This window comes from Mobula birostris, chromosome 12 (genome assembly GCF_030028105.1).
Source record: "Mobula birostris isolate sMobBir1 chromosome 12, sMobBir1.hap1, whole genome shotgun sequence".
Taxonomy (NCBI): domain Eukaryota; kingdom Metazoa; phylum Chordata; class Chondrichthyes; order Myliobatiformes; family Myliobatidae; genus Mobula; species Mobula birostris.
Window position 1 is genome coordinate 57,398,715 of NC_092381.1, and position 13,690 is coordinate 57,412,404.

Sequence of the window (13,690 nt, forward strand, 5' to 3'; positions counted from 1 at the left end):
ATCTTTGTAGTTCCACAGTTCATTCCGCTACACAACAGCTATGGCTCATGAAGCAAGTATAGGCCTGGAACTTTGATGTCATTATAGCTATCATTCAAATACACAACAGGTATCCAAGTAGCCACTGTATTGCACATTTGTCATATGTGGTATTAGACTTATTGCATCTCAAATACAGGGGTTAATGGCAGTTTGAAGACCACTTTATCAAATTAGGCTGCCCCAACAGAAGTGATCCGAATGGACCTGAATTAAAGCTACATTTTAATAAACTTTGCTGAATGTGAAGCCTCATATTGCTCGGGTGCTTCATGCCAAAGGTCATTGCTGGCCCCAGGTCCTTCTACTCCTCTGCTCAGTCTCTAGTTACCGATCGCTTCCACATTCTCCTAATCCCTTCTCCCTTCCGAATATTTTCCCTTTCTCCAGTTTTCAACCACCTCAATGCCTTTTTCAATGCACCTCTTCCTGCAATGGACATGATCAGAAAAGGAGAATAGTAATCTTCCCTTCTTGATCACATCTGCTCCTCTCCCTAGTCTTTTTTTTGTGAGCTATTGCCTAAATTACCTTTCAACAGTATCCTGTGTGAGCATGCCCAGCAGGAGTCTGCAGTACAGTAGGCACCTGAGAGTGAGTTTTGAGGCTCTGATTTCGATGAGGCTCAGAATACTTGTGCTGATGAATGGTGGCACAACACAATATTACAGTAACTGGGGGATTTTATTACTTACAAAACTTCATAGCCGCGTTAGTGAAAGTGAAAAAACTGTTTCAGCATGGCAACTTTCTGCAATTATCCTTCAGAAAACTCGTGACATTTTCTTCAGGAACAAAATTACCTTTCATTCTTCTCACATACAAGTAAAATAATTCAAAGCCTTAACCTCCAAGCTAGGCATTAACTCTGCTGCATTGGCCCAGTGAGGTACTCCACTCTAACATACTAATCCAGTTCAATTTTAAAATCACTGAGTTGATTACACTCAATTCAGAGAAGCTTGAATATTGTTTCCTTTGACTCGGGAACAAGTACTGTTGCCATGGTGATGAGTCCGCAAGACTACTGTTCCTCTACTTCAGAGCGTGAAAGTTAGTCAAGCAATTACTGAGATCATGCTGAAGGGCCAGATCATCTAGTCTAACTCTAGGAGACTGGCAAAAATGGAGGAGTTTCTTTATTATTACTATGATTTTAAATGAGCTGGGGAAACAGCATTTTAAAAATAAAAGCATCTATTAACATTATTATTTCCATAAGACCATAAGACCATAAGACAAAGGAGCAGAAGTAGGCCATTCGGCCCATCGAGTCTGCTCCGCCATTTTATCATGAGCTGATCCATTTTATCCTATTTAGTCCTACTGCCCCGCCTTCTCACCATAACCTTTGATGCCCTGGCTACTCAGATACCTATCAATCTCTGCCTTAAATACACCAAATGACTTGGCCTCCACTGCTGCCCGTGGCAACAAATTCCATAGATTCACCACCCTCTGACTAAAAAAATTTCTTCGCATTTCTGTTCTGAAAGAGCGCCCTTCAATCCTGAAGTCATGCCCTCTCGTACTAGACTCCCCCATCATGGGAAACAACTTTGCCACATCCACTCTGTCCATGCCTTTTAACATTCGAAATGTTTCTATGAGGTCTCCCCTCATTCTTCTAAACTCCGAGGAATACAGTCAAAGAACGGACAAACGTTCCTCATATGTTAACGCTCTCATTCCCGGAATCATTCTAGTGAATCTTCTCTGTATCCTCTCCAACGTCAGCACATCCTTTCTTAAATAAGGAGACCAAAACTGCCCACAGTACTCCAAGTGAGGTCTCACCAGCGCCTTATAGAGCCTCAACATCACATCCCTGCTCCTATACTCTATTCCTCTAGAAATGAATGCCAACATTGAATTCGCCTTCTTCACTACTGACTCTACCTGGAGGTTAACTTTAAGGGAATCCTGTACGAGGACTCCCAAGTCCCGTTGCATCTCAGAACTTTGAATTCTTTCCCCATTTAAATAATAGTCTGCCCGTTTAATTTTTCTGCCAAAGTGCATAACCATACACTTTCCAACATTGTAGTTCATTTGCCACTTCTCTGCCCATTCTTCCAATCTATCCAAATCTCTCTGCAGACTCTCCGTTTCCTCAGCACTACCGGCCCCTACAACTATCTTCGTATCGTCAGCAAACTTAGCCACAAAGCCATCTATTCCATAATCCAAATCGTTGATGTACAATGTAAAAAGAAGCGGCCCCAACATTGATCCCTGTGGAGACCCACTGGTAACCGGCAGCCCAACAGAATAGGATCCCTTTATTCCCACTCCCTGTTTCCTGCCAATCAGCCAATGCTCTATCCATGTATGTAACTTTCCTGTAATTCCATGGGCCCTTATCTTGTTAAGTAGCCTCATGTGTGGCACCTTGTCAAAGGCCTTCTGAAAATCCAAATATACAACATCTACTACATCTCCCTTGTCTAGCCTACTGGTAATTTCATCAAAAAATTGTAATAGGTTTGTCAGGCAGGATTTTCCTTTAAGGAATCCATGCTGAGTTCTGCCTATCTTGTCATATGCCTCCAGGTACTCTGTAACCTCATCCTTGACAATCGACTCCAACAACTTCCCAACCACCAACATCAAGCTAACAGGTCTATAATTTCCTTTTTGCTTCCTTGCCCCCTTCTTAAATAGCGGAGTGACATTTGCAATCTTCCAGTCTTCCGGAACCATGCCAGAATCTATCGACTTTTGAAAGATCATTGCTAACGCCTCCGCAATCTCCACAGCTACTTCCTTCAGAACACGAGGGTGCATTCCATCTGGTCCAGAAGATTTATCGACCTTTAGCCTATTCAGCTTCCTGAGTACTTTCTCTGTCGTAATTGTGACTGCGCACACTTCTCTTCCCTGCCATCCTTGAGTGTCCGGTATCCTGCTGTCTTCCTCAGTGAAGACTGATGCAAAATATTGGTTCAGTTCCTCTGCCATCTCCTCATCTCCCATTACAATTTCTCCCGTATCATTTTCTATCGGTCCTATATCTACTCTCACCTGCCTTTTACTCTTTATATACTTGAAAAAGCTTTTAGTATCCTCTTTATATTATTTGCTAGTTTCCTTTCATAGTTAATCTTTTCTCTCTTAATGACCTTCTTGGTTTCCTTCTGTAAGGTTTTAAAAACTTCCCAATCCTCTGTCTTCCCACTAATTTTTGCTTCCTTGTATGTCCTCTCCTTTGCTTTAACTTTGGCTTTGACTTCTCTTGTCAACCACGGTTGCATTCTTTTTCTACTCGAAAATTTCTTCTTTTTTGGAATATACCTGTCTTGCACCTTCCTCATTTCTTGCATAAACTCCAGCCACTGCTGCTCTGCTGTCTTTCCCGCCAGGGTCTCTTTGCAGTCAACTTTGGCCAGTTCCTCTCTCATGTCACTGTAATTTCCTTTACTTCACTGAAACACCGACACATCAGATTTCGGCTTCTCTTTTTCTAATTTCACAGTGAACTCAATCATGTTATGATCACTGTCTCCTAAGGGTTCCTTCACCTCAATCTCTCCAATCACCTCCGGTTCATTACACAATACCCAATCCAGTACAGCCGATCCCCTAGTGGGCTCAACAACAAGCTGTTCTAAAAAGCCATCTCACAGACATTCTACAAACTCTCTCTCTTGAGATCCAGTGCTGACCTGATTTTTCCAATCTACTCGCATGTTAAAATCCCCCACAATTATCATAACACTGCGCTTCTGACAAGCCTTATCTATTTCCAGTTGTAATTTGTAGTCCACATCCCTGCAGCTGTTTGGAGGCCTATAAATAACTGCCATCAGGGTCCTTTTACCCCTGCTATTCCTTAGCTCAACCCATAAAGATTCCGCACCTTCCGATCCTATATCACCTCTTTCTAATGATTTAATATCATTTCTTACCAATAAAGCCACACCTCCCCCTCTGCCTACCTTCCTATCCTTCCGATACACCATGTATCCTTGGATGTTCAGCTCCCAGAGACATGCATCCTTTAGCCAGGTCTCAGTGATGGCCACAATATCATACCTGCCAATCTGTAGCTGTACAAGATCATCCACTTTATTCCTTATGCTGCGTGCATTTAAGTACAACACCTTAAGACCGATCAAGTTACATCCTCGTTTCAATAGCAAAGGGATACTACAAAGTGATCAGTCCTTTGTTCTGTAGTAAACATTTGTTCTGTCAAAAATAAAACAGAAAGAAACTGGGCACATTGAGCAAGCTGGGTGTGCTCAATAAAGAGAATATGTTTAATAATATTAAACCGGAAATAATGTTTCAGGTCATTTGGAGAACATCACAATAACTTTGCTATTGGTGTTCAAAGGGGCTCTGAGTATCAAAAATCCAGTAATCTGATCTTGTAGTGTGTGCCTAGTGCTGCTGTCATGTACCCTGGGGAATGCTAATGGTCCACAAGATACAGACCTTCAACCTTCTTTTAGGATGACTGTCGGGAACCTTGGAGTTCAGGTCACTGGTAAACCATTTGAATAGCTTCTTAAAATTTATCTGATGCTGGGTGAGGGTGTACAATATAATCCCATTTTGTTCACGGATGTGGCACAGTTAACCTAAACCAGCCACAAAGCAACATACATGCAGTCAATGACAACCTGAAGTCTGCTAACCTTCTTGATCACTCTGTCTATTGCTGTCAGGAGAGGGAGTGAAGATAGAGAGAGCACCAGGGTCTTCGCTAATGTAGTGGAGGATGACAAACTGAGAGATTTTGTAAATGCACCTACCAGCAGCCCGAAAGGCTGTAGGCAAGTATATATCCATGAGTACCCTTACAGTAACTGACAGTGTCATCTTAGCCCTACTTCAATGTTGGGGTTGTAGATGTAGAAGTTGGTAGATTACAATTGCATTATCTACTGTAGTGAAGACCAGGTGCCTCAAGCATTTTTTTTGCTCAAGTTAAAAGATAAGAACTTCTGCCTGAACACCTTGCTGAAGCCCCTACTTTCTACCTCCTCCCCGTCTTCCCTCCTCTTCCAGCAGCTTATTTTGCTCTGCATGCACCCAGCAGGTGTTGCATTCTCGGATGATATATACCCAAGCGAGAGAACAACTGGTTTGTGACGATGCCTTGAAGTCAACAAAAAAAAAACCTTCAGTAATTTCACTCATTCCAGAAGTTTGAGAATAAGGCAACTAAAGTATACACCAAAAATGTAATGTTGCAGATTCATAGAGTTAAAATGCACAGAAACAGGCACTTGTGCCGAACTTGTCCCTTGACTACCTGAGCTCGTCCCATTTGCCTGCATTTGGTCCATATCCTTCTAAGTCTCTCCTATCCATGTACCTGTCCAAATGTATTTTGAATGTAATTTTACCGCTCCTTCTGCCAGTTTGTTCCATGTGACAAACTTGCCTTCTCAAGTCCCCTTTAAATTGTAGCAATATAGCCAGACTAAATAAACAAACAACTAATCAGTAAGTATTTAATGAACTCATTAAATAGTATCATTGGGAGCCTTCACCTCACTTAATGTTATGTTCAGCTCTGGAGCACCGATATCCAGAACAGCAGTATTAACACTCAATCAGCTGCATCTGCTGCTCAGCGTACTTCCAAATACACCTTACGTGAGAGTGCAGTAACCCCTTCGTACCAGAAACGTGCATGGTATTCAGTGAGCACAATCTTAGAATTCTAAAAGGCATCATGATGTCAAAGAATGTGCAGTATCAGACCCAATTTCCCCTTCTATTGCATGGAATTTATTTGCTTGAGGTTAATGAATCAGTAAATCTCAGATGCATTTTTCAGAGCAACTTGGAATTTTTCTCTTTGTACTCAAAGATGAGATATGTCAGAATCTTTTCACTATCTTGAAATATTCTGTCCCTCACAAGCTTAATTGTGAGGTTGCATCTGTAATATCCAATAAAGCTCACTGTGGCAATTCAAAGAGCAACGTCTCTGAAGGCTACAGTAGTTGCAGGCCATTCATCTTTGTCAGTGTAAATGCCAAAGTCCTCACAGAATTCCTGACAATGTAGATGCAAGCTTTGCCCATTTCCATCCAGTCATTTCCTCTGTTGCTCTTTAATACATCTTTTAAAATTGGAAGAAAATCTTTTATTCCTCTAGATGCCTTTTTAATTCTTATCATCTCTGGGCTAGCATTTTCACAATTTTTCTTAACCCCTTCTCTCCACTGCATTCTCTACCATATTTTGACATTTGCTATAAGTTTAAAAGACAGTTGGGTAAGTACATAAATAGGAAAGCTTTAGAAAGATATGGGCAAATGGGACTAGCTTTTGGTTGTCACTGAAGGGCCTGCTTCTGTGTTGTGTGACTTTATTACTGTATTTTAATAAAAATTACATGAAAATAATTTTTAACTAATTTTGCTCTGCAAGACACCAGTGCTAGTTTGTTGAGATTTCCTTATCTAACGACCTGTAAAATTGGAAGTTAATTCCAAGAATGGTTTGCTGCTGAAGTGCTTTGGATGGACAACCACTGCTCATAGAGCCATAGGTAAAATTATGATCCATTTAAATATAGCTAAGCAGCTCGGCCTTTAAACCATCAAGTTGTTGACACTGAAGTCTCGCAAGAATGCAGGTTGCAGGCAGCGTGGAGAAACAACGAAATTAAATGAGGCAAATATATTTGAGTATATTGTTTTGTTCCACACTGTGATAACCGGAAGGCTATATAGCTTGGAGTACACTCAATATTTATGTGTATTTCTTTAAACTGATAGTTTGCTCTCTTTTAAGTGTTACCGCAATCTGCGTTCATTTATCTGAAGTTCCTTCACTATAATATGTGTTTGTTTGGAAATTAGATCTAGAGCCTGTTGAAAGCATTTGACTAACACCCATTAACAAAGCAGAAAAGGCAAGTTCAAGTTATCTTCATGCACCAGAGTGCCTTGTTCAGCTTCAAAAGAAATACTCACTTTAGATTGCCTATGTTTAAACATTATAAGATTCAAGGATTCAAAGTACATTTATTATCAAAGAATGTATAAATTATACATCCTTGAGATTTGTTTGCTTGCAGGTAGCCACAAAGTAAGAAACCCAAAAGAGCCCAATTAAAGAAAAAAATAAAAATAAAAGACCAACACCTGATGCGCAAAGAAAGGGGAAAAACATTGTAACAAGAATATGCTGCATGCAGAAACAAAACTGAGAATTGTATGTATAAAAAATAACTGATATTTCTTGAAATTTATAAAACAAAATAATTCCAAGTCATAGGAAGCTTGGGTTTTCTCCAAGGATTCCTAAATCTGCTCTCAGCTGCTTTTCAGGAATACCCTCCAACAATAGATTCCTCAACATGCCAGCAAGAAGGCAACATGACAGCCTCCAATGTACTTGAACCCAGAGTCATCATTGCTGGCATGAGATCAGTCTCTTTGGGGGCTGAACAGGCAGAAGGCAACTGGCTCAAATGGTACCCTTAGATCATGTGCAAAGCAGCTGGCGGAAGTATTTGCATTCGTGTTTAATATCTCCCTGCTTCAATCCACGGTTCCCATCTGCTTTAAGACTAGCATCATCCTGGTACCTAAGAAAAACAAAGTAATGTGCCTTATGACTAGTGCCAGGTGGCTCTGACATCCATCATCGCGAAATGCTTCAGGAGGCTGATCATGGCCCACATTAACTCCAACATTTCAGACCACCTCGACCCGCTATAGTTCAGCTGATGTCACACCAGGTTTATAGTGGATGCTATCTCCCTGGCTCTGCACTCATCTTTGGAACATCTGGACAGTAAAGACACTTACATTCAACTACTGTTTATTGCCACAGCTCCTCCTTAAATACTTCAATTCCAAGCAAACTCATCTCCAGACTCCTAAACCTGGGACTCAATACTTCCCTTTGCAACAGGATTCTTGATTTCCTGACCAACAGACTGCAGTCAGTAAGGAATGGCTGCAATACCACCACCACGATCATTCTCGACACTGGTGCCACACGAGGCTGCGTCCTCGGCACCCTGCACTACTCCCTGGACACACATGACTGCATGGACATGCTCTGCTCTAACTCCATCTACAAGTTTTCAGGTGATACCACCGTAGTCTGAGTGAAAGAAGGAGATAGAGAAACTAGTGACATGGTGTCATGACAACAACCTTTCCCTCAATGTCAGCAAAACAAAAGAACAGGTCATTTATTTCAGAATGAGGGCAGTGCATATGTTCACTTTTACATCAAAGGTGCTGAGGGTGAGAGGATCCCTAGGAATCCCCAATGGACTATCCTGGTCCAACCACATTGACATCACAACCAAGAAAGCACCTTTATTTCCTCCGGAGGCTAAAAAGATCTGGCATGCCCTCTTTGATCTCACCAGTTTTTATTGATGCACCTTAGAAAACATGCTACCTGAATGCATCATGGGTTGGTATGGCAACTGCTCTGACTACAAGAAAGTGCAGAAAGTTGTGGGCACAACTCAGCACATCACGGAAAACAGCTTCCCTTCTGTGGATATTGCCTCTACTTCTTGCTACCTCAGTAAACCAGCCAGTATGATTAAAGGTACCAAACAACATGGACATTCTCTCTTCTCCTTCTTCCCACTGGGCAGAAGATACACCAGCTTGAAAGTATGTAACACCAGACTCAAGGACAGCTTCTATCCCACTGCTAAAGAACTATTGAAAATGATTCCCTCTTGACCTCATAATCTTCCTCATTGTGACCTTGTACCTTACTGTCTGCCTGTACTGAATTTCCTCTGTACTGTTACATTTCTTTCTGCACTCTATTACTCTTTGACCTTGTACCGCCTCAGTGCACCATTGTAATTAATTGACAGACAAGACAGGTTCACCACTATTCCTCAGTACATTTAACAATAATCCACCAATTTATCAATTTAAGAAGTTGTGAACTTCCTTTCTACTTTTAATGGGTAATTCACTTAAACAATTTGACACAGATTAGTCCAAGCCTCTGTGCAGTTCTTGTATTGATCATCAAGAATCCCCACCATCCAGGCTATGCTCTCTACTCACTGCTGACATCAGGAACGAGATACAGAAGCCTTAGAAACCACACTACCAGGTTCAGGATACCCTTCACCTGGTCCTGAACTAGTATGTATAACTTCATTCGCCTCAACACTGAACTGATTCCACAACCTAAGGACGCATTTTCAAAGACTCTATAACTTATGTTCTCAGAGTTATTTACTTACTTGTTCTTATTACTTGGGTTTTTTGTATTTGCACTATTTGTCTTTTTTTTGCACATTGGTTGATTGTCAATCTTTGTGTATAATTTTTCATTGATTCTATTGTATTTCTTTGTTCTACTGTGAATGCCTGCAGGAAAATAAATCTCAGGGTAGTATATAGTGACATATATGTACTTTGATTATAAATTTACTTTGAATTTTGAACTCTGATTTTGATGCTGGTAATTTTAGAATTTATTTTAATTCTTTAATTAGAGGTTTTAAGTGCATTTAATATTTTTCATACATTTAATGTGTATTTTAATTAATGTTTCTGACATTGAAAACAAAAATATGGATGGAAGCCATTTAACCTGAGGAAATTCTACCTTATTGGATGAACTATTAAGTAGAGGTGATCAGAGAATTCGTGGAGGTGTGGAAGATTTGGTTGTGCCTAGAAGTTCCAGTCACTTTCCAGGATTTCACACAAAATCCAACTGTTTCATTCTGAACTGAGTCAGTGCTGCATCGACAAAGGGTTTTTTTTTGTCAAGTGATAATTAAACAATGCATCATTTATATGTTGAATCAGAATCAGGTTTATTATCACTGGCATGTGACATGAAATTTGTTAACATGGTCATTGTTCTAAGAACTAATCATCACTAACATTTACCCCGCCCTCATACAATTAAAACTATTTATCTGACCATTCATCTAATTGCTGCTTGAGATCTTGCTGCATTCAATTTGACTTCTTCAATTCATGGAAGACAAAGGTCACTGCACCCAAAAAAATAACAGAGTAAAGTGCACATCATGAGGATGTAGTAAGCTGTAATCAAATGTAAGTGCCTTTTTGCTTAAGGAAGTGGTATGAAAAGTAAGAGAGAAACAGTTATTCTGTAGGCTTGATAACACTAGATCTGGCCTACTGCCTGTTTGTAGCAGTTTGTTCCGGATATAGAAGACTGCCTAAGTTGGCCCTGCGTATTTGAGAGGCATACCAGGGGGCATGATAGTGTACTGGTTAGCGCAGCATTTTTCAGCACCAGCTGTAAGATCAGGGTTCGATTCTGGACAGTGTATGCAAGGAGTTTGTACATTCTCCCTGTGACTGTGTGATTTTCCTCTGGGTGTTCTGGTTTTCTCCCACATTCCAGAGATGTACATTTAGGGTTAGTAATATGTGAAGCGTGCTATGTTTGTGCCAGAGACATGAGGACACGTGCACAATCTGCGCTGATTTGATTTGACGCAAATGTTGCATTTCACTGTATGGTTTGATATACAATATATGTGACAAATAAAGCTAACCTTTAATCTTTGTATCGGAAATACACCTCAGGTATATTAGCTTCCATTAGCTCCCAAATGCCTTGATATAAATAAACAAAAAATTAAAAATTAGTAACAAAATAAAAAACAATCTTTAAACCCTTCAAAGTTAAGTAGATTATTTAAAAATTATTTAATATAATCTAAATAAATAAGCCACTTGTCAATACTTAGTTCTCTTTACAAGAATGGTGATACTATTTGTTCTTTAGCCAGCGAGCTCTAGGCCAGGGGCTGGATACGATTGGACCACAATCACCTCATGCATCAACGTTTAACCATTGGGCCCAGTCATGAGTCCAGCAGCAGAACTGGAAGTCAGCTGCTTGTATAGCGGTACACAGTTGCTGAGTGACGGATTACAGATCCTCAGTGATGCTCAGTAGAACTGTTGGCTAAAGATTAAGCTGGATATGGGACATTAAAGGAGGGCTGTGAAAAGACTGTTAAATTTTCCTGTGCAAAATGTAATATTGGGGGCAATATGATGCAAAGTTGCCCAAATGTTACATGAAAGCAAAGACATCTGATTTACATGTTAACTATAGTACACAACACCAGGCATGAATGATCTGTAGATCTTTGCAGATGCAAAAGTGATCAATCTAACTTTACAATCTGCTTATGCTTTCATATGCTGTTTCTGAGTGGTATTCTAATGCTTATATTTTATTGTCTGCTCTAGACCCTCCAGCAATAAAGGAAATTAAGAGTCCTGGGATGGTCCTTGGTAAAGTTGGGCTATTGAGATGCGAGGCTTTTGCAGTTCCTGCGGCAGCTTTTGAATGGTACAAGGGAGACAAGAGGTAAATACACACATGAATGAAAATCTGAGTTTAGCTGTTTACCACATTGCTTTTTCCCTTCTCGCAAAATATCAAACAACATTGTCAAGGGTTTGGTGATTAATTTAACCTTTCTTCAGAGTGACCACAAAGTAATGCCCAATTCTAAAAACTGAGCTGTTAATGAATATAGAAGATCATTTCTCAAAACCAACAAAAATATGAGCTCAAATTATAAAGACAAGAGTTACTGTTATAGGGTTGATTAGCAGTTAACTAGCAAAGTTTAGGCATATAACTTGAAGATGCCTGAAATCAGATTTTATGGTGCCAGCAAGGGGAAGTGAAGAAGGGAGAGGGAGGGAAGCATGGATATGATGACCTGGTAACAATCTTATAATTTTTAAAACATTGGACATAATGTTTAGTCCAATATAAATGAAAATTCAGATGGAATAGCTAGGCAAACATTTTTCAAAGTCGTTAAGAAAGAGGGTGGTTAGTCTAGCATGGGTCAAGTTGAAAATAAGAGTCCGTATGATATTAGAAAAGAACTGTATTTTCAGTGTTTCATTTTTCATCTTATGATAGTTTTCTCTTTTTCTATAATCTACCTTATCATCTGCTTAATCTTCATGATTTCCTTTAGCAAAATTAGCCCTTTGCATTTATTTTTCATTATTCATACCCTGCTTTCTGATAATAACCACTGATCCTTGGTCTGGCATGAAATGTTTGGTCTCATATTATTTGTGTTTCAAAATGACATACTGTCTGTCCAACTAATGAGTCCCAGAAAAGGAGTAAAATCACCTGTCCTTCTGTACTCTAGCTACCAACATTATCACACCTCACATTGATATGCAGGAATAGACAACTGAAGCAATTATCTCAGTTCTCAGGATAGCCACTACAACTTTAAAAGTTTGATAAGGTAACATTAAGGTGTTGTGGTGGCAGAGCTGATATGTAAATTGATGCTGACTTTCATTTGCTACACAGATTAAGCAAGCGATCAAAGGAATATCACTACTCTCCCGGGGATTTTGACAGGGGACCCAGTCAGCTTTCACAGTTGGATCTGATTTAATTGAGTGGCAATCTGCCAGTCTAATTTCTGATGCCAAAATAAAACAAACTACTGGAGGAGCTCATTGGGTCAGGCTGCATCTGTGGAGTAGAGGGATGGACAACATTTTGGGTCAAGACCCAAACTAGGACCGAGGGTGAAAAGGAAAGACAGTCAGTACTTAGAGGTGAGAGGAAGGGCCTGGCATACAACAGGTGGAATCTGATGAGTGTGATAATGGACAGATGGAGCTCGGTGGAGGTGGGAAAGTGGAAGGGGGAGAGGTGAAGATGAAAAAGCAGCCAGTGGGTGATAGGTAGAAACAGATAAAGGAAGATAGAGGCAAAACTGTGCAGGCACATAGACATCAGCGAGTTACGCCATTGGGAAGAATTTAAAAGGAGAGAGTTTTTTCTTCAGCGATTTTATCAAGGCACAACTGCGCAGGCGCATTGACGTCAACAAGTTAGACCGGCAGGAAGAATTTTAAAAGAATTTAAACTGAGGGGTGGGTGACAGAGTAGAGGGAGTCAGAGTAGGAGGGCTTTGGCTCAATGGGGCGTCGGCAATAACGGGTCAAGGCGAGGCAAGTTTCTTGTGAAGAATAGGAAGAGAAAGTATGCCTGTGAGGCTGGTGTTTTGTACTGGGTGTCAGATGTGGGAAGTCCGGGAGACTCCCAGTCTCCCGGATGGTCTTATCTGCGCCAGGTGCGTCGAGCTGCAGCTTCTTAGGGACCGTGTTAGGGAACTGGAATTGCAGTTCGATGACCTTCGTCTGGTCAGGGAAAGTGAGGAGGTGATAGAGAGGAGCTACAGGAAAGTAGTCACACCGGGGCCTTGGGAGACATAAACAAAATACCTTGCAGATGCTGGGGTCAAAGCAACACTCACAACATGCTGGAGGAACTCAGCAGGTCGGGCAGCATCCGTGGAAATGATCAGTCAATGTTTCAGGCTGGAACCCTTCGTCAGGACTGAAGAGGGAAGGGCAGAGGCCCTTTAAAGAAGGTGGGGGGAGAGTATGAACATTGAATTTTCCAACTTCCGGTAATTCCCTTCCCCTCCCTCCCTTATCCCAGTTTCACTCTGCCCCCTCCCCCAGCTGCCTACTACCTCCCTTATGGTTCTGCCTCTTCTGCTACCCATTGTGTTTTCCCCTATTCCTTCACCTTTCCTGCCTATCCCCTCCCTGCTTCCCCTCCCCCACCACTTTATCTTTCCTCTTACTGATTTTTCACCTGGAACCTACCAGCCTCCTCCTTCCCACCCTCC

The 13,690-nt window shown here is 40.9% G+C and overlaps 1 protein-coding gene across 1 annotated transcript in view; it reads left to right on the plus strand.

Moving 5' to 3' along the window:
* Positions 1 to 13,690, plus strand: part of negr1 (neuronal growth regulator 1) — a 493,130-nt gene that overhangs the window by 438,703 nt on the left and 40,737 nt on the right. Inside the window, exon 5 of the mRNA XM_072274684.1 lies at positions 11,250 to 11,370. Within this exon, the coding sequence (XP_072130785.1) occupies positions 11,250 to 11,370 (121 nt within the window). The remainder of the gene's footprint in view (positions 1 to 11,249; positions 11,371 to 13,690) is intronic.